Source organism: Galeopterus variegatus, unplaced genomic scaffold (assembly GCF_000696425.1).
Source record: "Galeopterus variegatus unplaced genomic scaffold, G_variegatus-3.0.2 Scaffold4680, whole genome shotgun sequence".
NCBI lineage: Eukaryota > Metazoa > Chordata > Mammalia > Dermoptera > Cynocephalidae > Galeopterus > Galeopterus variegatus.
The window spans coordinates 3,315-29,409 of NW_007730791.1; the positions used below are offsets into that span (position 1 = coordinate 3,315).

The window sequence follows — 26,095 nt, forward strand, 5'->3', positions numbered from 1 at the left end:
CCTCCCGTACACCCAGAAATAATGTTTAATCTGGACACCCTGTGGCCCACTCAAGTTGACAGAGTTAACCATCACAGGCTGTAATGGAAAAAGACAACATACCAGAACAGGCAGGTGAGGTAAGTAAGCAGAGAGATGGAAACTCTAAGAAATAATCAAATGATAGAAATGAAAATCACCATAACGGAAATAGAGGGTCTTTGATTGAGCTCATCAGTAGACTAGACGTGGCTGAGGAAAGAATCAGTGAATGTGAAGATACCTTAATAAAAAGCTCCCAAACTGAAATGCAAAAAGAAAAAAGAATAAGAAAAAAAAATGGAAGAGGATATCCAAGAATTGTGGTGCAATTACAAAGGGTGTAAGTACGTGTAATGGGACTAGCAGAAGGAGAGGAAAGAGAGAAAGGAGCAGAAGAAATATTTGAAGGATAATGGCTCGGAATTTCCCAAAATTAATGACAGAAACCAAATCAAAGATACAAGAAGCTCAGATAACACCAAGCGGGATACATACCAAAAAAGCTACACCTAGGCTTATCATATTCAAACCACAGAAAATCAAAAATAAAGAGATAAAGTCTTGAAAGGAACTGGGAGGTGGGGAAACACATGACCTACAGAGGAAAAGGGTCAGAGTGACATCAGACTTCACATCGGAATTCGTGCAAGTGAGAAGACTGAAGCAAAATACTAAAAGTGCTGAAAGAAGAAAACCCACCACTGGAATTCTTTATAGCGTGAAATTATCCTTCAAATACGAAGGAAGAGTAAGATTTTCTCAGAGTCTGAGAGTATTGCAGCTGGTAGATCTGCCTTGCAAGAAATGTTAGAAGAAAAATTTCAGACAAAAGGAAAATAATAAAGTCCATGAATTCAGATCTTTTAAAAAAAAAGAGGAGTTCCAGAGAAGGAATAAATGAAGGTAAAATAAAATATTTCATTTTTCTTATTTTTAATTAATTTAATAGATTCCCCTTTGTTCAAAGGTGTAGGAGCACCCGTGTGCTGAGTGGTTATAGCACACGGACGAGTGAACTGAGGGGCAGCAGGGACACCGGGGACGGGGGGGATTGGGAATAGTCTGTTAGAAGTGGACTTAGACTAGTTGTAAATGTGTACTGAAAACGTGAGGGCAACTAACAAAAAATTTGAAGAAGTATAATTGATAAGCTTAAAGAGGAGAGAAAATGGAATCATGTAAAATGCTCAATTGAAACCAGACCAGGCAAAAAGAGAGAGAAAGATAAAAGAAATAAAGAAGTGCAACAAACAGAAGACAGTTACAAATGCAGCAGATGCTAATCCAACCGTGTCCATAATCTCTACATGTTAGTGGTCTAAATATACCCATTAAAAGAGACTGCGAGAGTGGATAAAACAAAGCAAGACCCCAACAACGTGTTGATGAGGAACCTAAAGACACAGACAGATTAAATGTAAAGGGATGGAGAAAGACTATGCTGATCTGAATGAAAAGAAAGGTCAAGTAGTTATATTAGTTTCAGACAAAGCAGATTTCAGAACAAGGAAAATCATCAGGGATAAGGAGGAGTAATACATCACGATAAAGGGGTCAATACTCCAAGAAAACATGACAGTCCCTAACATGCAGGCACCTAGCAACAGAGCGTCAGACTGTGTGAGGCCAAAACTGACAGAATGCAACAAAAAAATAGACAAATCCACTTTTATATTTGGAGAGGCCAATACCCCTCTATCAGTAATTGACAGATCCAGGAGGCAGAAAATCAGTCATTACATAGTTGAACCAAACAGCACCATCAATTGTCTGGATCTCATTGACATTTCATCCAGCGCTCTATCAGTAATTGACAGATCCAGGAGGCAGAAAATCAGTTATTACATAGTTGAACCAAACAGCACCATCAATTGTCTGGATCTCATTGACATTTCATCCAGCAATAGCAAGAATACACATTCTACTCAAGTTCACATGGAGCATTCACCAAATGTTATGTGCTGAATGTTTGTGTCCCTCTTAAATTCATTTATGTGGGTGTATTTGGAGATGGGGCCTCTAAGGAAGTAATTAAGGTTAAATGAAGTCATAAGGACACTGATCTTATTAGATTAATAAGACTAATATCAGTGTCCTGAGATACCAGAGAGCTTTCTCCTCTCCCCCCTGCCATCGTGTGTGCCTGTGCATAAAGAAGAGGTCTCATGAGCACAAAGCAAGAAGGCAGCCATCTGCCACCCAAGGGGAGAGCCCTCACGAGACACCAACTTTGCTGATCTTGGACTTCCAGTCTCCAGAACTATGAGAAAAGAAATTTCTGTTGTTTATGGTATTTTGTTATATCAACCTGAGCAGACTAAGACATCAAGATAGACCACATTCTGGGCAGTGAAACGCACCTTAACAAACGTAAAAGAATAGAAACCATACAAAATATGGTTTCAGACCACAGTGGAACTGGAAAGAGCCAGTACACGCAAGAGCCCTGGAGCTTAATTAAGCTCCACTGACTTCAGGCAAATTTACTTCTGCTGTTGATCCCACTTTAGGCAGAGCTGGTCACTCTCCCTGTGCGTAGCTGTCCTTTTCAAACCTCTCTCTTCCTCTGTGTCTAGGCTCTAGGACACACGAGAAGGAAGCTCTGTGGTCATAGGGACCCAGTGAGGCAGCCTCCAGGGCACAGACAGCCAAGAGAGAGCCAGCCGGCCTCCGTTCCCATTCAGCAGCCTGCTTTTTGTAGCCAGGAAAGCAGGGAGTGGAAATGTGGCTCATTGCGTGGTCCTGAAAAGACATCAGAGTCTGGCCTCAGGGGGCCCCACATAGGCAGCTGCATGGATTTGTCTTTGGGTCAGGAGATGATGTTACCTCCACTGACCTTTTGCACTTCTTTGAGTCTGCAGGTGAGTGTCCACCCAGCCTCAGAGTGAGAAGCAACATCTGGCCAGATTGGAGGACATTTCCAACGACTTCCACAGGCAGCTGGGCAGTATCGGGCTATGGCAGCTGCAGGATTAACTGTAATCTTTGAGGTTCCAAGAAGCTTGTTGAAAGTGGAGTCTGGTCCAGGCAGCAGAAAGGATGGCTGGATCCATCCTGGGTGTGGGTTGGGGTGTGTGACAGGGAGGTTGGTTACAACTGGGTGCAAAGGAGGGTGAATAGCATTGATGCCTGACCTGCAGTGCCTAAATGGCCACAAAGAGATGTCCTGGGTTCTGCAGAGGCCACAGAGTCCACAGCTTTAGTGTCTTCAGAGGATGAAGAAAACTTGAACAATATTTTTAAACAGCTTTATTGAGATATGATTTATATCCCATACAATTCATCCATTTACAGTGTACAATTCAATGGTTTTTAGGGTGCTCACAGAGTTGTGCATTCATCACTACAATTAATTATAGAATATATTTATTATTTAAAACAACCCAAACAAACCCCATTACCCTTTAGCTATCACTCTCCAATTCCCCTGTCTCCCCCAGCCGTAGGAAACTATTAATCTCCTTTTAGTCTGTACAGATTTACCTATTACAGACATTTTATGTAAATTGAATCATACAATATATGGTCCTTCTTTCACTTTGCATAATGTCTTCAAGGTTTGTCCATGTTGTATCAGTACTTCATTCCTTTTTATGGCCAAATAATATTCTATGTATGGACATACCACATTTTATTTATCCATTCATCAGTTTATGGACCTTTGGGTTGTTTCCACGTTTTTGGCTATTATGAATAATGCTACTATGAAAATTTGTGTACAAGTGTTTGCATGGACATATGTTTTTATTTCTCTTAGGTATAGGCCTAGGAGTGGAATTGCTGAGTCATTTGGTAACTCTATGTCTAACCCTTTGAGGCGTTTTTGGCTATTATGAATAATGCTACTATGAAAATTTGTGTACAAGTGTTTGCATGGACATATGTTTTTATTTCTCTTGGGTATAGGCCTAGGAGTGGAATTGCTGAGTCATTTGGTAACTCTATGTCTAACCCTTTGAGGAGCTGCCAGACTGTTTTCCAAAGTGACAGCACCATTTCACATTCCTCTCAACGGTAGTGTAAGGGGGTTCCCATATGTCCATGTCTTTGTTAACACTTCTTCTTTTTTATTAAAGCCATCGTAGTGGGTGTGAAGTGTCATCTCATTGTGGTTTTGATTTGCATCTCTCATGACTAATGATATTGAATATCTCTTCATGTGCTTATTGGTCATTAGTATATCTTCTTTGGAGAAGTATCTATTTAGATCTTTTGCCCATTTTTAAATTGGGCTGTTTGTCTTTTTATGATTGAGATGTAATTGTTCTTTATATATTCTATATACAAGTTCCTTATCAAATATATAATTTGCAAAAATTCCCTCTCATTCTGGGTGGTCTTTTTACTTTCTTGATGGTATGCTTTGAAGCAGAAAAGTTTTTAATTATGATGGCTAGTTTGTCTATTTTTTCTTTTGATCATGCTTTTGGTATCATATCTGAGTACAATGCCAAATCCAAGACCATGAAGATTTATTCTGTGTTCTTTTTCTATGAGTTTTATAGTTTTAGCTTTTATATATAGGTCATTGATCCATTTTGAGTTAGTTTTTGTATACAATGTGAGAGGGGGTCCAACTTTATTCTTTTGCATGTGGAAATTCAGTTGTCCCAGCACCATTTGTTGAGGAGACTATTCTTTCCCCATGGAATGAACTTGCCATCCTTGCTGGAAATCAATGGGCCATAGCTGTGTGGATTTATTTCGGAACACTCAATTTTATTCCATTGGTGTATATATCTATCTTTCTGCCAGCACCACACTGTTTTGATTACTGTTACTGTAATGGGTTTCGAATCAGGAAGTGTGAATCCTCCAACTTTTTCTTTTTCAAGATTGTGTTGGCTATTTGTGTTTTTTTGCATTTCCATATATGTTTTAGGAGCAGCTTGTCCATTACTGCAAAACAGGTAGCTGGAATTTTGATAGGGATTGCAGTGAATCTGTAGATCAATTTTGGAGTGTTGCCATCTTAACAATTTTAAGTTTTTTGATCTATGAACATGGAATATCTTTCCATTTATTTAGATCTTTAATTTTTCAACAATGTTCTGTAGTTTTCAGAGTATACGTTTTGTACTTCTTTTGTTAAATGTAGCCATAAGTATTTTATTCTTTCTGATACTATTGTAAATGGAAGTTTTCTTAATTTCCCTTTTGATTTGCTCAGAATACAACTGATTTTTGCAGATTGATCTTGTATCCTGAAAACTTGTTGAACTCATTTATTAGTTTAATCATTTTTAGTGGATTACTAAGGATTTCCTATGTACAAGGTCATGTTATCTGCAAACAGAGACAGCTGTACTCTTCCTTTCCAGTTTTGATAGCTTTGTCTCATTTTCTTGCCTAGTCACCCTGGCTAGACTCTCTAATACAATGTCAAATAGAAGTTGTGAGAACAGACATCCTTGTTTTGTTTCTGGTCTTTGAGGAAAAGCATCTAGTATTTCACCACTAAGTGAAAACCCATTAACCGCAGCCTTTTTGTTGAGTTCTTCAGTGGAAGAACTGTGTCAGGTATGGGGTAAGGCACAGCATTGTCTACGTTTGGAGTCTGAGGTCCAGGCTAACCAGGGAGGAGGAAATTCCTGAAGGAGATGGACATGCTAAGCTGGGGCTTTGCAGACTTAAGGGGAGGCCCCACTGCAGACCTGGGTAGGGAGGAAAAAAGGCAGTATCAAAGGGGGTAGTTCGACCCATGAGAGTGGATGATCTCCTAAGATGAGATTACAGAGAGAAGGGGAGAATAAAAGAGGATCAAGGGGAAGGGGGAGCCTGAGTAGAAGTGGTTAGAGAAGGAGGAGAAGATCCAGATAGTGCAAGAAGGAGAGAAGGGCTCCAGCAGCTGGAGGGCCTGAGAGCCAGCAGGCTGGGACCCTGCAGAAGGATGGGTGAGACCCAGAAGCCCAGTGTGGAGAGCTGTGCACACAGCCTCAGAACACTAGGTGGCGCTGTGGACCATTCCAACAGCCAATCCTTTTACTCTGATGGTTTTCTTTTAATTATTTTTAATTGTATATCTTTGTTGGGCACAGTGTGTTGTTTCAATACATGTACATATTGTACAATTATTCACTTAGGGTAGATGGGGTAGATATCCATCTAAACATTTATCTTTTCATTGTGGTGATTATGTTCAAGATCCTCAAGCTACTTAGAAATATACAAAATAATGTTATTAGCTATAGTCAGTCTAGAACACCAGAACTTACTCTTCCTGTCTACCTGTAACTTTGTACTCATCAATTCTCCTCTTCCCTCCCTCCGCCCTTCCCAACCTCTGGTAGCCATTATTCTACTCTCTACTTCTATGACAACCACTTATTTTTTTAATGGATTTTTAAAAATGTGATATATATACACAATGGAAATTATCCAGCTATCAAAAAATGAAATCCTGTCATTTGCAGGAACATGGATGGAACTGGAGACCATTATGTTAAGCCCGGCACAGAAAGACAAATACCCCTGATTTCCCTCATATGAGGAATCTTTTTTTTTTTTTTTTTTTTTGTCTTTTTTGTGACCGGTAAGGGGAACGCAACCCTTGGCTTGGTGTCACCCGCACCACGCTCAGACTGGTCATCCCTATATAGGATCCAAACCCACGGTGAGAGTGCCACTGCGCTCCCAGCACCGCACTCTCCCGAGTGAGCCACGGGGTTGGCCCAGGAATCCTTTTCTAAAAGGTGGTTTTCTTTTCATTCAAGGAAGTCCACGTGAGCTGGGGCTGCCAATGCCTTGTATAACAGGTGAGAAGCCCGGAGAAGGGCTGTGACTTGTCCTGAAGCACATCGGGGTATCTTGGCAGAGGTAGGGCTGCCTCCTCACCTCTTGGCTTCTGTCTCAGGCTCTCTCTCCAGCCACCCCCAGAGATGGATCTAGAAAAGTGACTGGCAGAATCCCAGGTCAGAAGGCAGCCCGGAGGACCGTGAGGCCCCCTTTTCAGTGTTGCCCACGGTGAAATCACCTTCCTGGGTTTTCCCTCTGCTTCTGGCTCCCACCCCTATTCTCCTTCCACCCACAGCTGCAAGAATGTTTTCAGTGTAAGTTGGATCGAGTTGCTCTCCCATTACCACCCCCAGTGGCTCCAAACTGCCCTTTCCCTGACGTTCATCCCCTCAGCCCGGCCAGGGGCTTGGTCCCTCACAGAAGCCGCACCCTGAGTATACACTTACCTTTCTGGTTTGAGGACAAGGCATGTCGTGCAGTCTCACCTCCACCCCTCAGCAAATGCTGCCGAACTCTGCCCACCCTCCTCCCATGCCCCTGTCGCTGCCATTTGGTCTGGGGTTAGACTGGCTGACATCCATGCCACGCTCCCGTGGCATGCTTCCCCTTTGTGCCACCACCTACCTTTGTCATGTTTACTTTTTGGCATCTTTTGCTCTCTAGACTGAAACTCTAGAACGGTAGGACAGGGTTCATCTTGTTTGCAGCACGTCATCAGCGTCAGCCATGGCTCTCTGAAGGCCATGGGGACTGAAGGGGGCCACGATGGCCAAGCAGGATGGCAGCTGGCACCAGGAGCCACGAGGCAAATCCCTAGGACAGCCCTGCTGGGTACTGAGATACAGCCAGGAGGATCCATCTGGAACTGTGGGCAGAGCTTCAACTGTTTCCAGAGTCTGAACAAATGGTGTTCAGAACAGAACCGTCTGCCGGGTGGTCAGCCAGAGCAGCAGGGCTGAGCGTCCTGTAAGGGCCCCCAGTCAGTCTCGTTTCCGAGTTCCAGGACCTGGTATATTTTAGTGTGTGTGAAAATAAAGCAACCACTGGGTTCAATTTCAGTTCCAAGTTTTTGAAAATGTGGGGGTGCATCTTTAGTAGATAGGTCTCAACAGGGCCCTCTCCCAGCATTGGGGCTAATAACAGACCCCTGAGGCAGACAATGACAACACCATGGAGGGACCCACAGAGCTGAGGGGTGACAAGCACCAGCCATGCCATTCTTGTGGACACACCAACTTTGGGTTGTTGGCCCGCAGGACAAACACTTCAAAACATTTCCCTCTCCCTGCTCTCTTGCAACAAGTTGCATCGGTGGGTGTTAACAGAAGTTTTGGGTGTCCCCAGTGCATTGGCAGGACAGCCTCAGGGCTGCTTAGACGCAAGTGTGTTACGGAAAAGAAAACACCTGTCTCTTTATCCATATGGAGACTTCAAAAAGCCTAAAGGAATGAAAAGTGATCTAAATAAGCCTTTTTCTTTCTCATATTTCAACATTAAATAATATTTAAAATCTTATCGTCTTTTTCCAAAAGTATTCAAAATTGCACAATAAAAATTAGACAGTCTTTGATTTCTGCAGGAAGTTTCAACTCTGACAAAAAGGAACAAGGCTGTGGTCTTTTAAATCTCTCTCCTTGCTCCCTGCCAGAATCTCCTCAAAATCATCAGCCCAAACTTGCCCACTTCCTGAAGACAGAGGGTTCCTTCTGTCTGGGGGAAATCTAGAACAATGAACAGTGCAGGAAGTGAGCAAAGGAGGGGAGCGGGCAGAGGGGAGGGAGAGGAAAGAAAATCTAGACTGGCTCTCTATGGAGAGGTCTGGGGAAAATTCTGGAGACCCTTTGAAGTAGCTTCAGGCTGAGATGGAAGTGGTCAGAAGGGCCCCTTGTGAAAATGACTCCAAATGTCCTGAGATAAACTCTTTGAAAAACATAAAATAATCACTAGGAACAAGTGTATGAAGCAATGAGTACAGTGGTCATATTGTCCCAAGTCAAGATCAGGACATCTGACCTGCTAGCTGGGCAGTGCAGTTGGAACTGAGGCTGGTGACAATTTCCAGATGACAGGTCCCATGTTAATGTGCATGAACCCGAAAGGAGATGCTCGTCTGCGAAGCAGGAGTTTGGACCAGGTGTCTCTCCATTCCCTGTCAGTCTACTGTGGGACTAATAGTGGCCATGTCGGAAAAGTTGGAGAGTTTAGCAAGAGCACAGAGGGTCTGTCCTTTCTGACCTCTCATTAGCTAACTTCCCTGGGATCACAGTGCACACTGTATTCTTAAATTTAGGCCAAATTTGCAGACAAAAGTGACATAGATGAGCCACAGGCAACAGATGGGGAGGGAAAGGCCACTGATATGACATTCCACTCAGCCTTTTGCTTGAGGAAGACTTTTGGTTCAGGCTAGAGTCTACAGTTTTGCTTGTCTGGAGTGTGTGTGTGCGTTGGTGGCGGGGGGGAGGGGGTTGTGGTCTGAATGTTTGTCCCCCACCCCAAATTCTTATGTTGAAACTAATCACCAATATGATGGGATTAGGAGGTGGAGGTCTTTGGGGGGTGATTAGGTCATGAGGGTGAAGACCTCATAAGTGGGATTAGTGCCTGTATAAAAGAGTCCCCAGAGGGCTCCTATGTCCCTTCTACCATGTGAGGACATAGAGAAAAGATGACCATCTATGAACCAGGAAGTGGACGCTCACCAGACGGTGAATCTGCCAGCACCTTGATCGTGGACTTCCCAGCCTCCAGAACTGTGAGAAATAAATTTCTGTTGTTTATAAGCCACCCAGCCTATGGCATGTTGTTATAGCAGCCCTAACAGACAAAGACTGTGTGTGTGAAGATTTTGAAGCTCACTCGCTTGTCATACTATCAGAGCAAGCAGTTCCAAAACAAAACCCCATAGTCAAGAGGTCTTTGGTCCACCATTATTTTAAAGACAGGGCTGCACAATTCAAAATGATCAGATCTTTAGTAATTACCATCATTTAAGAATAATCTTTATCAAGCAAACAGTAGATGGCCAAAAAAAAAAAAAAAAAAAAGGGCAGACAAATCTGTGGTACAATAGAGGTATATACTATCTTGGTTTCCAAGTTCCATGTAACTAACTCACAACTGTCTTGAATACAAAAGAGTCTCTGACTCAGGAGCTTCCCTGTTAAGAGTCTGAAACTCCACCCCACACTTCGATACACCTTGGCAGGCCTTTGAAAAGGTAAGGTGCACACCTATTCTGTAAGCTTCAGCAGTAAGTTGTTTTTCCAAAATGTATGGCTATGTATATAGCCATTAAATGGGCCTATTCAGCTTCTGACACATTTTTTAAAAATGTAATTTAAATTACTAGGGCGATCACGTATAGAAAAAGTGACTGTGCTCACTGATTGCTTCAGTTACCTCTATTCCACTCCTCTTAACATAAAAGACTCCCTCAACCCAGATTCTAGACCCAAGAGCTTCTTATACTCAGTCTTAGATCGTCAACTGCCAAATTTAAGATCCATCAAAGATATGAAATCAAATAAAACCAAAACATATTTATTGAATGCCTACAATAGGCAAGACCTTGTTACAGGTGCTTTAGATGGAATAAAGTACAAAATTCTGTCATGGAAGAGTTTATAACTGAGTTACACATGTACACTTGAATTCTCCTTGCTTTAGGGCTGATAGTCAATTTCTTCCCACTCAAGTGCACTAATCTGATAGGATATCTTGATATATGATAAGTGATAGTAAATGTGAAGCTACTTTTTTATTTGATTACTGTTATTAATTGGCCTTAACTGGCCCTCACTGTACCTGCCCCTGTCTTTATTCATCTATCACGGTCATACCACTGTTTGGTAACAGGTAATTTAGACCATCTATGAGGTCTTTTACATCAGGGACCTAACATTTTAAATAAACTTGTCATTAATATCAATTTTTATTGGAACTGATTTTCTTCGATACTCAAATATAAGCCAGGTAAGACAGGATGAAGTGAAAATATACTGCTCTTTTAGAACTTCCACATTTTTAGTATACAGCTATTAGTACTGCTGCTATGAATATCTGACTAGTTGGTTCCTTACGCTTTCTGAAAATTCATTTTGTTACATTTCCAGCTACACAAAGTCTGTAGCTACTGCACCTGCCAAGTCTTGAATGGCGGCCTGACATTAACGCAGAACTTGATCTCACTTTTTTCAGACAGAAGAAAATCTGCAAACTTGTCTTCCTTCCTACATGGTTTACTGACACAACTCATTGGAAAAATTTGCTTTTTAAAAAGCTACAAATAAATTCCATATTTGTTGCACCATATCATACAAACATGGATGTTCTTCTCTGTTACATGGGTTGAAATTTAATATTGGGAATTAGTCAAATAGAATCGTTCAGATAATGAAAGCTAAACTACTAAGACTGCAATTTCATTTTGGGGAACATTAATTTTTAGTCAATAAAATTTGTGTATATGTTTAATAAATAGTCCTCCTTCTCAATTTAGTCGACTTATACTGAGTGTTGGTTGTAGGTGAAGGTTACCCCAACCCAGATAAATACCTTGCTTTGTGAATACAGATCCACGCTGTGTAAAATGACATTCAAAAGCAGGACAGGACAGAATAAAGTGTTGAAGGTTGGGCCAGGGTGTCTCACCCTCCAGAGGAAGGGGCAGGCAGTGAGATGTGTTTTCAGGGGTGCTTTGATGTGCTGGAATCTGCTTCCCTCTGATCTGAGAGCCGAGTGTGTGGTCATTTGGGTGCGTTCAGTGCCTGAGTAGAGGACACTGGTCCCACAGGCAGAAAGCACAGGGTCCTGTTTGAGGGAAGCGTTTGGTCACTGTGTGTGAAAGGAAGGCCCCAGTGTCCCACAGTTCTTGCTTGCTGTACACAAGTGTACTAAATGCTCAATAAACTTACTGAAGAGTCCCAAAGAAAGGAGGAAAAATAGCCCACACTTGGATGCTGTAAGCCTGACAAGGTAGAGGGTATGAGGCCATTCCTTAATCTTCCTACAATGCTGGTCTAAAAGGGTGAGTCAGTAAATAGGCAATTTCTACAACTTCTTTTATATCTAGTGAGCTCCCAAAATGCTAGGGTTAGAATGCAACCAAAACAAAGTGGTCCTTGGTTCTAGAAACCTCTAATAATCTAGACTACCTTGTGACCATGGCTTTTTTTTTTTTTCTATTATAACTAAGGCCATATCCACCACACAAACCATTGTGACCAAGAGGTCATCCATTGTTCAACCCAAACAGTCACCAAAAACTAGTCTGACAACTTATTTTAACTAATCAGCCCAACAAATGATGAGATCCCCCCCACATTTTGTGGAAATAGACATTGCCAATGCTTATTAATACAAGTCTTCGAAAAGTTCATGGAACTTTTAATTCCATTTTTCCACGGACTTTTGGAAGTAACCTCATACGTCCTTAGGAAATGAAAAAACCAGCATGTGACACAAAAATGACCAATGAAGAAAGCAAGGGGATACCTAGAATACATACGTTGTTGTACAAGATCCCAGTGTAGTGTATCTAAAAACATGAGATGCTCATGTTTTAGATATACTCATCCCAGTCCCCAAAGTGTTTTTGTAAGGCCAGCCTGGGTTCTTGGAGAGAATGTGGTCTCTGTAGAAAAATACAAAAAACTAAAACTCACTGAAATTTTCTGTGGCTCAGTGTTCCAGATGTACATTAAAATTTAGACCATGTGTAAGTCTTCCAAGCTGCCCCAAAACCACTGACGCCACCTACATGGGGGGTGTGTACCTAGAACGCTCTGTAAAGCTGCTGCAGTGGCAGTGAAATGTCAGTGACTGGAGACCAATCTCAGGACACCGGAGGCCTAGAGAAGGTCTGTTCCCAGAAAAGCAGGTGTGGGTGGGGTGGGATACAGGGGCAGCAACTCTGAAGCACAGAAGAAATTTCCAACATATAAATGCCAAAGTGTTAAACATTCTGGAGGATGATCTAGAGCCAACTCCTGCTGGCTGGTGGACTCCATAAAAACACACCTAAGAAAAGCATGCCTTTTTATTCCTTTAGGGTGAGTAAGTAAAAGTTGAGATGTGCAAGCAGAGCAAGATAAGGATGCAAGAAAGACGTACAGAGGCAGGGTGGGGACAGGACCAGGCCTGACAGCTGCTGAAAGGTGACCCAGTGTGGGGTGCTGAGCGCCACATGTCCCAGCATCCTGGCAAGGTAGAGTGGGGTGATGTGAGCCTGGCCCCACCTGAGCTGCAGGGCAGCTGTGGCCCATCTTCCCAAGACTCAATCTTCAAATAGGAGTCATTTAACTGGTGAGAATTTTGAAACATTTACTCTTAAATAAACAGGGCTGGTCAGTTAGCTCACTTGGCTGGGCCTGGTGCTGATAACACCAAAGTCAAGGGTTCAGATCCCCCCCACACACTGGCCAGCTGCCAGAACAACAAAAAAAAAGTAAAGTGCACTATCTCTTAAATAAATAGTGTCAAAACCCACCCAACATTTTAAGAGAAGATACAAAACCAGAGAAATACTACTTGCTCTCCTGGCCACTCTGAGCTGGACCCCAGGGCTGTGGTGGTCGAAGGGACCCTGCTCTGAATGTATGACCTGGTGCTTTGCCCTGCATACACACAGGTGGCAGCACGTGGGGAAGACATTAGAATGGGCTGGGCTCAAGGCTGCTCCAGGGCTGCATGAGTGGCGAAGGGAAACGAGAACCGAGGGAGGTGGCAGTAGCAGCGGCGGCAGCAACAGAGCTGGAGAGCAGAGACACCGGCGCAGGGACGGGGCAGGGTGTGAGCAGCACAGCGGCAGATCTGCCATCAGAGACTAGAGCAATGAACAGACAGAAGCTAGAGCGAGCCTGTCCTTGGAAAGGAAGCCGCCGACACCATCTTCCCAGAAGAGCTTGCCGCTGTCTGGAATGAAGACCTTGCAGGACAAGGCACCCTATTCTGTCCCTCACTACTGGCATTCACAATGAGGTCTCTGCCCAGCAGCAGCACCCAAGACGGACATCCCTGGTAGACATACAAACTCATTTTCTTAAAATAAACAAATAAACAAATGAGAACACAAATTAACCAGACTGTGAGGCTCCTCAAAAGCTTTTATTTTTTTTGACCAACACATCACCTGGCATATGCTGCCAGGTAGGCATTCAAAAAACTTTTTTTTTTCTTTTTCTAAATAGGCAATTTCTAACACTGGGGGGATTTTATTTCAGTGTTTCAGAAAACGTGATTATTCCCGGAAAGGGTTTATTCCTCCCCCGCCCCCCCGGCCCCATGATTCTGGATAATAGAGGTTTTGTCCTCATTTTTATAAGCCACCTCAGACAGACACTGGAACAGCTTATAACTCTTAAGTGCTTTAGAAGGGCAGTAAAAAATTCTCAAGAAATTTAAGAGTTATCATAACTGCTGGGAAGACATGGTTTCTGCAGCCTATGGTGGCTTTACAGTACTCAGAGGACAAAGAATGTCTTGTGTCCCTCTCTGATCAGGAGCCTCCAAGACAGCTCCCTTGGTAGATTCCTGTGAGTCTTTCAGCTCAGGACAGACCAACAGAGAGGGGCCCCGTGAACCGGCTCAGGCGTCAGGCTGCTGTACCGCTGAACTAGTACCAGTGGCTTAGCTGCTGGGCGACGTGCTGAAAGTGCCTCCTCCATCAGTCCCACCAAACACAGTAGCAAAGACCAGCATCAGGCATTCAAAGCCATCGTCAAAGGAGCGACCTCCTCTGTCCCTCTACTTCACTACCTGGCACAGGATGTGCAGTATACACAGAGTTTTTACAAATTAAATGACTTTCTAAAGATTCAATAAATCATTACATACAATTCTCCTTGAAAGTCTTTCCAATTCAGTTCTTAAAATTAATGTCCAAAATGTTGTGCAAAAACACTGACCTCGAATAAACAGGAAGAAAAAAGTGGGAAGAGTTAAATGGTTTTTGTTTTTAAATTAAAAGTTTAAAACACCAGCTGCACTTCAAAGTATCTGCAGGATGAAATGCATCAAGAAGGCTGTTAAAATACAGCCCTCAGAGTCAGAGCTGCATTTCCAGATGAGGTTTTCTGTGTTCAAAATTCACAATGGATGCCGCCACTGAGATCCTTCACCACGCCCTCTTTGACCAGCTTGAGGAGGAACTTGGTCTCCGTTGTCACATTATGCATGGTCTGCAAGTTCATGGCGGCCATGCACTGATTGTCAAAGTAGTGCAAAGGGGTTCTGGGTTGATTGAGGTCATACCCAAAACCTGCCAAACTGACCTCATCACACAGATGAGTGGCTAAGACAACAGCAGTGACGCCGATTGTAGGGACATTCTGTAAAAGGGAAAAGAAACAAGTCTCAGCGCAGTCACTGCTTTGCAGGGACCATGCATGCTAGCAGACTCAAAAAACCTGCATGGTGGGCTGCAGTTTTCTACACTGCATAATTTTATCTATCACGGAATTTTAAAGTCTAACTCTCCATGCAAGTCAGCAATCTAGACTAAAACACGGTCTGTGATGTGAATACTTCTATCACACGCTCAAGAGGCAGCCTGCCAATTCTTCTACCAAGCTAAAAGGTGTTCTTTCTAAAACTTCTACCCACTGGTCCTACATGTGATGTCCAGAATCACAAACAAGCTTATTTCCTCTCTGGAATGACAGATGTCTACGAGGTCTGCTTTGGAATAAGTGGCCGTAGGACCTTCCACAGTCCCTCCCAGGGCATAGTCTCTGGAGTCTGTCCCTTCCTGTGGGACAGGCTCTGCCTGAGAACAGAGGATCCTTGGTTCCCAGTGGTGAAGAGTGCCTTCACCCTGACCTGCAGGTATGTCCCACATAAGGTCTCCCTCTGCTTTTCTGGCAAATAACACTTCCAGCCCATTTTCATATGCACAGTGCTAAACCAGTTTCTTTCCACCCTGTTTAGGCAAGTACATTTTTATACCTGAATTAAGGACTTTTACATTTGTTCCTTTTAAAATGTATCCTACTGTCTTTGGCCTAGAATGCCCAGTGCCCAAACCCTTCCAGATTCTGTGTCTCCACTCCCTCCTTGTGGCTGGTGTCTTGCCATGCCTCCTGGAACATGCACATGTGGCATCGTGCCTTCTGGATCTCCATCCCTGTCTTGGGTAAAGATAGTACACAGGACAGGGAGGAACACAGAAAACCTGCTGCTGACTAAGCCTTCTCTGAAGGCTGCTGCTGATCTACTAATTAATATTCTTTTGTGTAGTTTTTCATGTGCAAATGTACCTTCTGTTCATTCATCTTAGTCGAGTGTGTGGCTTCCATAAATGACTTTCCTTTTCTGTAAATTGGAACAACAGTGGATACTCCAGAGTCCATAGATTTAGGTGGGATTAGGGAAGATGGAGTGAACCAGTCATTCATGAAAAACTGCTTCTCGATCCTCAGTGTGCTGCACCTATCTCTCAAAGACAACCCCACTTGTTAAAAAGAAATTCAACAGTCATTCTGCATGGTTGGAACAGAAACCGAGAGAAATTAATGCAAAGGAAGCTTTGCTCCTGTTTAGCTGTAGGATGCTAAGGCACTGTTCCACCATCCCCACACACATATCCCTGAGAATCCCCAGGGACTCACTTGGCACCCAGCACATATGGAATACTCAATAAATGTGTGTGGAAGGAGTGTGTGAGATCAACTGTTCCTATGAGTATTGGGAGAACTCACTAATGATTAAAAACTCTTCAAAGCGTGTGACCTATACATGTGCCCCCTACAATCACACAACAGACTTCTCCAAATGCTGGAAGGGCATGAAGATGTGGAATTTTCTGACACTGCAATTTCACATCATAAGCCACCCCCCCACCACCTCCTTTTTAAAATCTTTCTTCATTTTTTTTTTTTATTGGAACATAGTTGAACGTCATAAGTCCCCTTTCACATTACTGTTTTTATCCAAAAGAAAAATGCCATTTTATCAATTATAAGAATAAATAATTCAAATAATAAATAAATGGATTATACAGTAGGAAGTAAAAGTCTTCTACAGACTCCATTGCCCTAGAAGGACATTCTTCACAGTTTGGTGTGTATTTCCAGGCTTTTTTTCTATGCATAAATATATACATACACACACACACATTTTATTTTTAAACAAAAATGGGATTGCATAAGTGTTCTGTATTTTGATTTTCTTGCTTAATATATTGTGGAGGTGCTTTCATATCTATGAAGTTTTCTTCATATTACATTGACTATATCATTATTTGCTTAAACAATCCGATAATGGTGAACATTTAGGCTAATTTTAGTTTTTTGCTATTAATGCTATATAGTCAACATTCTAGAATACCCATCTTTGCAGATTTCTCTGATTTCCTTACAATAAAATTTTTGGAGTAAAATTGCTGGGTCAGAAACTATTCATATTTAAAACTGATTTATATTGCCAAACTATTCTCCAGAAAAAGTATCAATTTATTCTACCTACATCCCTGCCAAACACTGTCAAACTTTTAAATCTTTGCTAAAAATGTGGGCAAAAAATGTCATTATGGCTTTAATTTGCTTTTATTTGATTACTGGTGAAGTTGAACATTTTATCATGTATTCTTTGTCTATTTACATTTATTCTAAGGTGAAATGCCTGCTCCTATCCTTTGTGTGTGTTTTTTATTGGCTCATCTTTTTCTTTTTGATTTAATAAAAGCTCTTGGTATTTTGGGATTGTTTACTCTGTCATATATGTGATAGATTTTGTTTAAGAAAGATTTTCACAAAGTTCTCAAAAGTTTTAAAGACACAGGTCTAGTTATTCAAATCATGAAACCACAAGTCATAAAGGCATCCCCACCCCACCCCCTCGTGGCAGCACGTGCTAATTCCAGGTAAAGAATCTCTACTGCAATGAACAGCCTAAAGCAAAAAGGTTCTCAAATTAGGCTGTAAAATAAAATCACCAGGGGAATTTTTGAAAATCCCAAAGTACAGACCATAACACAGATCAGTTAGATCAGAATATCTGGGTGGGACCCAGGCATCAACTGAAAAGTGCTGTTCTAGAGGGCTGGCTTTATTTACCATCACCTATAAAGTGATGATAAACATCAATTCTCACCTGAGTGGCCCACAAAATTAGAATGTGAAGAACTTTTCAGACCACTAAAGTGCCTTTCAGTATCCTGCAGTTATATGGATTCCTGGAGTAAGAATACCTTAAGTGGTATCTCAATGACATAAGTGTTAATGTGCTGATGATATGATACTAAGGAGAAAAGTCACAGGAGAAGGTCAATTAAACATTGAGAAACCCTGCAGTCAAGTTGCAGAGGTAAATACATATGGAGAGTCTAATCAATGACTGAGTGTCTCCTCTGGCCATGCTTCTGGGTATACAGTCGAGTACTGTACACAAATCTCCCCTCAAACGTAGACAAGACAGTTAACTTTCAGTAGCAACAATACCTTATCTCGGCCCCAGAACCTTGACTGAGGCTCTGAGTATTGAAGAATGTCAAAGGCAGTCTCTTTGATAATAACTGGATTCAAAATCCTGAAATGTTTTGGCTGTAATGGAATTTTTTCTGCCACCTGCTTCCAAAAGAAGAGTCGCACCCAAAATGGCTAAGGAAAGAAAAGAAAGCAATCATTAGGGATATTTAATAAATTTATCCTATCAGTGGAGGGTGAGAAAGCATTCCCAGCTAATCGGGCCAAGGTCCTGGGCGTGAACCCATGTCACCTTGTGCACTGCATTCTGCAGCAAAGCCACTAGGATCTATGCACATCCAGCACCTCAACTCAAAAAAGTAACTCTAAAAGATCCAATTTACAAAGAGAGGAACTGTAGAACCAACTCTTGTTTGTTTAAGGAAGAAATTCCTCAGGGAGTGACCTGAGATGGTAAGCCTTCTTAGGACCTAAAGCCATTATTTTGTCCAGGGAAGACCTAGCGAATAGGTCCAATACAAGGTTATGCAGTGCTGTGACAGCCCCACTGGATGGGACCCTCACTCTGCACCCTCTCTCCACTCACCCTATTTCCCAGTCCCAGGAACTGACTGTAAGTCATTTCCATATGTGCTTCCGCTTCCAACTAAAACTTGTACCCTACAGAAAATCCTGAAGACCACAATAACCTGTATGAAGTCAAACTTTGGAGATACAAATTCTCCACCACATGGAGTTGATGTGAAAAGTATACTACGTCCTATTAGCTTCACAGACCGCTAGTTTGTGCATGTGTATATAAATGTGCACATACTCCTCGACAGTTGACCTCTGAAATTTATCTGAGTATAATGGGTAGGACTATAAAGTAATGAGATCAATTATGGTAAAGACAGACAAGAGGAATATGACCAAGTGAAGTCCATCTCCTCCATGTCTGCCCCGCTGGAATATTGCTGTAAATTTATTCCAACAGGGGGACCACTGACCAAACCATTTTCAGAGAATCTGTTTGGGAATATTCCTTAGTGATTTTATGTATATTCTTTTGAATATCCTCAGTAATGAAGTCAATCTACTTTGTGGAACTAGCCAAAAGCCATGCAAGTTCAAGTTTGAAGAATAAGGTGGGCAAGGAGCCTCAGAAATAGCAACTTTGGTCCCAAACTTGATATTCCCATTAAGTAATGATCACCGTTTTCACATGTGACTCTTAATCAGGTTCTGACAGCAATTCACAACACGGAAATCCGAGGGGTTTCCACAAAGAGCGGTTATCATTTGCAAGACAACACGGAAGTATGCCTTCCACTATGTGTATTTAAAAATGAAAGTCTGTAATTACAATTACAGACTCCTTGACTTTTTACTAAGGCGCATTTGATAGATGAATTTCTAGTGCTTACCAGGGTTTCATTTTTTACCATTGCTTGAAGCCAGGTGAAGTCAACACTCTTAAATAAAACAGCAACAAATAAGTCATTGGAAAAATATTCAAGGTCAGACAGTGGTGCACCCTCTGGATAAGTCATCCTTATAGTAGTTTTATTTCCAACATGCTCTGAATATCCCGCAACTGGTGCACTGTTTAACCTATTTAAATAAAAAGGACAAAGACACATTGACAAAAGAAGCCATAACTACCTTGTTACACCATGTGACATCCTGTTGCTAGGACTAGGTATGATAGGTGCTGGGAGCAGGCCCCCTCCCAGAGGCCTCGTGGCCCCGCATAGCTCTGTCTTTTCCAGGTGTTGGATGAACGCAGCCTTCAGTCCATGACTGAACGCCCATATCTAATCCCCGAATGTCAAGCCATTCCAGCTACTCCTGATATTTTAAGCCAATCCAAACACATTACATTGTGGGCTTTCTCCAGGCGCTGGTAAAGTTTTCTTGAAAACCTTCCATTGTGCTCATGTATTAGTGGTTCTCGTCAGAATCTCAAAAAGGTAAATCAGAAGGAAAACCTAGAAACCAGGGCAAGGTAGACACAAACTGCAGTTCTAGGGGGTAGGGGACCAAAGAGGTCACTGGGCCCAGGTGCACGACCTGGTTTTAAAGCGAGGACTTGGGGCACTCACAACTGCTAGATCAATGAAGGCTTTACCAGGGTGGCTGTTTGGGGGGAAATTCTAAGAATTCTTCCAAAAGCAATACCACTCCCCCAGTTAGAGTTTTGAAACCTCAAAAAAAGGATGTTCTGTTCTTCATGTGTATTATCACACCTGCTTCTAACCTTTCTCTTCTACCCCAATTTCACTTCCTCTTTGAGATCTTAAACACCTAACCCCTGTACTGTTAAAGGATACTACTCAACACGACAGTTGTTGTGTCCAATCCAAGGCATGCTCCTGCACCAGATGTGTATTTTCTCTTCTCCTTTCTTCTCTTTTTTAAAATAACGGACATTATTAAGATAACTAGTAATTCTGAATAAAGTCTGTAGATAAGGTCTGCATTGTATTAACTGATTAATATAATTTATTATTTGTGTTGTGTTAACTTCCTACCTAATTGTGAATACTGTTCTGTGGTTATATTACAGAAGGTCCTTGTTCGCAGGAAATGCACACTGAAATATTTAGGGATAAAGGGGTTTGATATCTGCAACTAACTCTCAAGGGGTTCAGAAAAGAATAAAAGTATGTATGTACAGAAAATCATAAAGCAAGTGTGATAAAGCGGAAACTTGCCCCAAATAAGAGCTACTGAGGACAAAGGAACTATGTGAACGCATCATCACTTTTAGGCACAAAATGTCCAAGAGAGATCGTGTCATCCTCCCTCACTAACCAGACATTTTTCTCCACTACCCCATTTTTGACAGTGTCCACTAAGGCCTTAGACCCCTCAGACTAGAAATCTTGGGGTCTCCTGACATCGGTTGTCAAACCATCAGAAAGGCCCATCGTTTGCTTTTTCGATATGCTCTCAGATTCAATCTTTTGTCACTGCTTCCACTTCCTGTGTCTTGCACCAGCCCTAGGGACTTCACGCTCTCGATTACTGCAACCTCTAAACCAGGGCCCCGCCCTATTCTCTCCTGCCTCAGTCAAGCCCACACGCTACTGCTGGGAGAGGCAACGAAGGCCCAGCTCTCGGCACGCTCCTGGCTGCGCACATCCTTAAGATGGAGACAACAGACTACCATACATCATGGGCCTGGGAAATATCCAAATATCTTGAAGCCAATAATTCTACTTTAAGGAACTTCTCCAAGAAAATAATCAGAGATGGACATAAAGACATGAATAAGAATATGCCAAGCATTTTCACAATAACAAAGAAAAATAGAAACAGTCTACATGTCCAGCGATAAAATGACTAAATAACTTATAATATCCTCATTTAAGGGAATATGAAGCACTTACTAAAGTTAATTTTCCAAAGAATACTTAATGACCTCAGAAACGATTCATAATATTAAGTCAAAAAAGCAAAATACCTTATAAAAACATAAAGGCACCACAGAACAAAGGTTGAAAAAACACAGGAAATTAATTGTGGTTATTTGTGCTGTAAGTGGTCGTTATTTTCTTCCTTATATTTTTCCAATCTTTAATAATAAGCATATTTTACTTTAAAAATCTGAAAAACAATTTTTAACCAGCTAAACCAAAAAGAATCTAGGACAAGTGTCTATTTCCTGTCATGGTGAGTTCAGACTCCTCTGTGTGCTTTTCTACGTCCCAACCAGCACTGCCTTTGGGGTTCACCAGCCCCAGGCCCTGCTCCCGAAGCCTGGGCATCCCCCTCCTTCAGTCCTTCTACTGTGTCCCCCTCCTGCCCTGGCCTAGCCTAGTCTTCCTCCTGTGCTGGCTCACCTGAATCTACCCACCCTTCCACACCTCACTTCCTCTGTAAAGGTTTTGCCAATGACTGCAGGCCACAGCATGCTTCTCAAATTTAAGGTCAGGATGGCACAATATGGGACATCTAATCATTTTGAAATTTTGCTTCAACTTCTCAAATGGTTAAGGTCACTTAAGGGTAAGGACCATGAAGAGCTTCCTGCATCCCTCACTGTTCCTGGAGCTGCCCTCATCCAGAGCAGTGAACTTAATTCTAGAGGAGAAAGGTTGGTTTTAAAAGCAATGTACCTTATCACAACATCGAACTGGTTCAAGGCATGGCCCAGTTCTAGTCCGTGCAGTATTCCACCGCTTCCAATAACCACACAGCGCCTACAACTCTTGGCTTTCAAGTGTTCAGGAAAGTCGTGCTCAGGCAATATTTCCAAGAGGGTCTGGACTTTACTGGAGAATTTCCGGAACCCAAAAGGAGGATCGTACTTGTACTCGGCCTCGCTAGCTGTGGGTGCCTTCTGCACAAACGGTGGTAAGTCCACGCTGTACCTGTGCTCATACAACAGTGCCATTGACGTCTTCGCAAACTTGGGTCGACATTCCTTTTGCAAGACTTGTTGGGCATATTTCTGAGCTCTCTGGAATGGAATCACACCAATCTAAGTTTAAAAAATTCCCCGGCATTAGAAATGTACTCTTACAGATCTAGTCTTATGATGTCTGATGTAGCTCCCTTATCGATTATTGTCTTTTAATATAGAACATTTGCCTTTTAGAGTTAATTTATGCTCAGAAACTTGAAAAAACAACCTGGGAAAATCACATGACAAAGAGATAAACTCAACAAGGGTATTTATTTCATTGCACAAGTAAAGCAGGAAGGACTCCCACCTCTTAGCTCTGGCCTAACACAGTTCGAATACATTTGGGATGAAAAATGGACTTTGACGTGTTTAAGATATCATGTTTCATAAAATTCTGATACATGTGACAACATTGATGAACCCTGAAGACATGATGCTAAGTAAAATAAGCCAGTCACAAAAAGACAGACACTGTTTAACTTCGCTTATGTGAGGTATCTAAAGTAATCAAATGTATAAAAACAGGAAGCAACGTGTGGTCACCAGAGGCTGAGGAGAGGGGGGAAAGGGGAATTTTTGTTTAATGGGTACACAGTTTCGGTTTTGCAAGATGAAAAAATTCTAGAAATTTGTTTTCCAACTATATGAATATACTTACTGCTGAGCTGTACATTTAAAAATGATGAAGATGGTAAACTTTACGTTATGTGGGTTTTTACCATAATAAAGAAGTTTCATATTGCAGGTTCCCTTCTAGCAGGATGAGAAACAGGCTTATTTACCAGGTGGGGTAATGAGCTTCACACAGTCTGGAATGCAAATCACTTTAAATGTAGTCAGGGAATAATGTCCCATTAACACACGAGTTGCAAACGTTTCATATGCCTCTTCCCAGCAGGTTAACATTCTGCATCAGCAAGGAACAGCTGCTGAATGTCAGGTACACGAGCCCAGCTGAACATAACAAACCTCGGGAAAATCGGGTACAGATGCCCACTTGCCCCCCAGTCTTCCTCTTGGCTCGTTCCGGACAAATGCTGCCTCGGAACTGCTCGTCGGGTGGTACTCCCTAATCTCTGCTTTTCATCCTTGTCTCCGTATTCAGTAGCCTTGACCCTGCCTGAAACCTACTGTCATTGAGCTACCTTCACGCAGAGTGTGTGTGCGTGTGTGTGTGTGTGTTACTTACAGGGATATTTATTTTCAGAAATTTAACATGTCTTTTGAACTCTGTCAATATTGTTATTACGACAATTACTATTGTTGTACAGTTTGGTTTTTTATTTATTTATTTATTTTTATTTATTTATTTTTTTGCTATGTATTATTTAATGTTCTTACAAAGCTGCTTTAAAAATTCTTCTCTTAAGACTGACCTCTTGAAATTGCTTTCCTTTTATTTTTATTTTTATTTTTTATCTATTTTTTTTAACTTTGTGGGTTTTTTTTTTTTTTTTTTTTGTCGATATACAGTGTGGTTGATTATTATGGCCCATTACCGAAACCTCCCTCCCGCCTCCCTCTTCGTTTGGTTTTTTAAAAATTTTTTCTGCCGAAAGAACTTTCTGTATTTTAAAATGTGCATCTATTGTTGTATAGTTTTAAATGTTTGCCCCAACTATGTTTTCCCTCAAAACCTTGTTATTTTTATTATCTGATTTTTAATACATTTTTAAAAGAACACATCTATCTTATTATAGCAGAGACACCTTTTAAAAAAATATTGTAGCTTTGAAAAGTTACTAGTATCTGTGAAGAGGACATTGTCTACATCTTGAAGATCTAGCCGCATTTCTGAAAAGGGGAGTTGATATCCTTTGAGCCTCAGAGACGATGCTGAAGACACTATGCATAGTCCCTATCTCAGTTCACCCTCACGACATCTACGGCACCTTGCAAGATGGTCATTAGTGTCTTCACATTGTGGGCTTGGGTGGCATAAAAACCTATGCTGATTACTTCCCCAGCTCCTAAAACAGCAGCCTGTACCTACAGAAAATAGCACATGAACACCACCACTGAGAAAAACAGTCTGAATATGGATCGGCACCTTCATTAGGAATCAGTGGGAAAGCCAAGCAGGGACCCCGTCAGGACCCTAAGCCCCCTGAGGGGCTCGCTCCCAAGCGGGCCTGCCAAGCAGGTGATGCTGTACACCTAGCGGGCAGCCTGTGGAGGTGAGGCACACAGAGGGGCCGCCCTTACCATAAACATTTCTCTCTAAACTCTAGGCCCAAAAGTCATGAATAGCAATTTTTAGAGACCCAAAAGTCTAGTTCTTCACTACAGAATGACATTCCAAGCATCTGGTTTTACAGATCTCCTGGGACAGAAAGGAGCATCTGAGAAGTGCCAAAAGAGGCCTAGGGAGGTGCAGACATTGACTCATGATCGGAGAGAGGGACAGGTGAGCGACTGGAGAGTGCACTGCTCTGCGGAGAAAGGAGCATCTGAGAAGTGCCAAAAGAGGCCTAGGGAGGTGCAGACATTGACTCATGATTGGAGAGAGGGGCAGGTGAGCGACTGGAGAGTGCACTGCTCTGCGGGGCTGCCTCATCTTCTCTTTACAAGTTTCATTTGGAAAGGAGTGAAATTTCATTCCATTTCCATTCTGGCAAAGAATCCAATTTCAGGCTCCAATCTTTGTTTTCTAGACTCTGAGCAGAAGCACATGACTTGGTGATCATCTTCCGACTATAACCCCTCCTACGCCTAATTCACAGTGGGGTCAGTAAATAAATGCTGAGTGAATAAAGCTTCTCGATGCCACTGGAAATGTCTAAAGCTACAGCAATCCCTTCTCCTCTTTTGACAAGCTCTGAGACAGCCCCTGCAATCCCCCTCAGTCTCTCTCTTCCCTCTTTGCCACTTGCCTGTGGCTCAAAGCTCAGAAGAAAGTGCCTCGGGGAGGGGACCCTCCTCTGAAGGAGCTGTGACAAAGAGTAGAAGCATCATCGTGACTCGTCCCTTCTCTGCTGCAGATGACTCCGAATTGGGAAGCCAAAGCAGCCGAACAAGGGAGGACTTGGGCCCTTGGGTGGGACCTGGATGATGTCGTCCCAATGACGCCTACTGGGAAGCAGGGAACTGGTGACTCTCACAAGGCACAAGAACTCCCACTTGTCCCAAATCCAGGGATGGAAATAAAGCTTTCAGTTTTTAGAAGTCTTCCAGGCTGAGCCTGCAGGCTGCCCACAGTTAAGACTAAACAGACATCTGGTAGTTCCAATGGTCAACGACATGATGATTTGCTGTGGAAAACCACAAGGTAAGAATTCACTGAAGGGTATTAAAAAATCAAAGTCATTTTCCTCAGCAAAATCTCCACTTTCATTTCCACTCCATAAGTTTAAGGATAATCTTTCTCAGAAATATAGGTAAGTGGCATAATTCTTAGTAAAAGGCAGTGTTCTATGATATTTATTTTTTAAGTAAAGTCTAGGACAGGGCAGAGCACTGGGGTTGAAGGAGAACTTTGGGTCTAGAGTTAACCAGATATGGGAAGGGGCCCAACTGCCACAGA

General features: G+C 42.2%; 1 protein-coding gene across 1 annotated transcript in view; it reads right to left on the reverse strand.

Annotated features, from left to right (window-relative positions):
* Positions 1 to 13,844: 13,844 nt before the first annotated feature.
* ST3GAL5 (ST3 beta-galactoside alpha-2,3-sialyltransferase 5) overlaps positions 13,845 to 26,095 on the reverse strand; it is a 23,412-nt gene continuing 11,161 nt past the window's right edge. Inside the window, exons 3-6 of the mRNA XM_008588131.1 lie at positions 22,283 to 22,626; positions 19,586 to 19,772; positions 18,195 to 18,353; positions 13,845 to 15,086 (exon numbers count right to left, since the gene is read on the reverse strand). Coding sequence (XP_008586353.1) covers positions 14,838 to 15,086; positions 18,195 to 18,353; positions 19,586 to 19,772; positions 22,283 to 22,626 — 939 coding nt within the window. The 3' untranslated portion in view covers positions 13,845 to 14,837. The remainder of the gene's footprint in view (positions 15,087 to 18,194; positions 18,354 to 19,585; positions 19,773 to 22,282; positions 22,627 to 26,095) is intronic.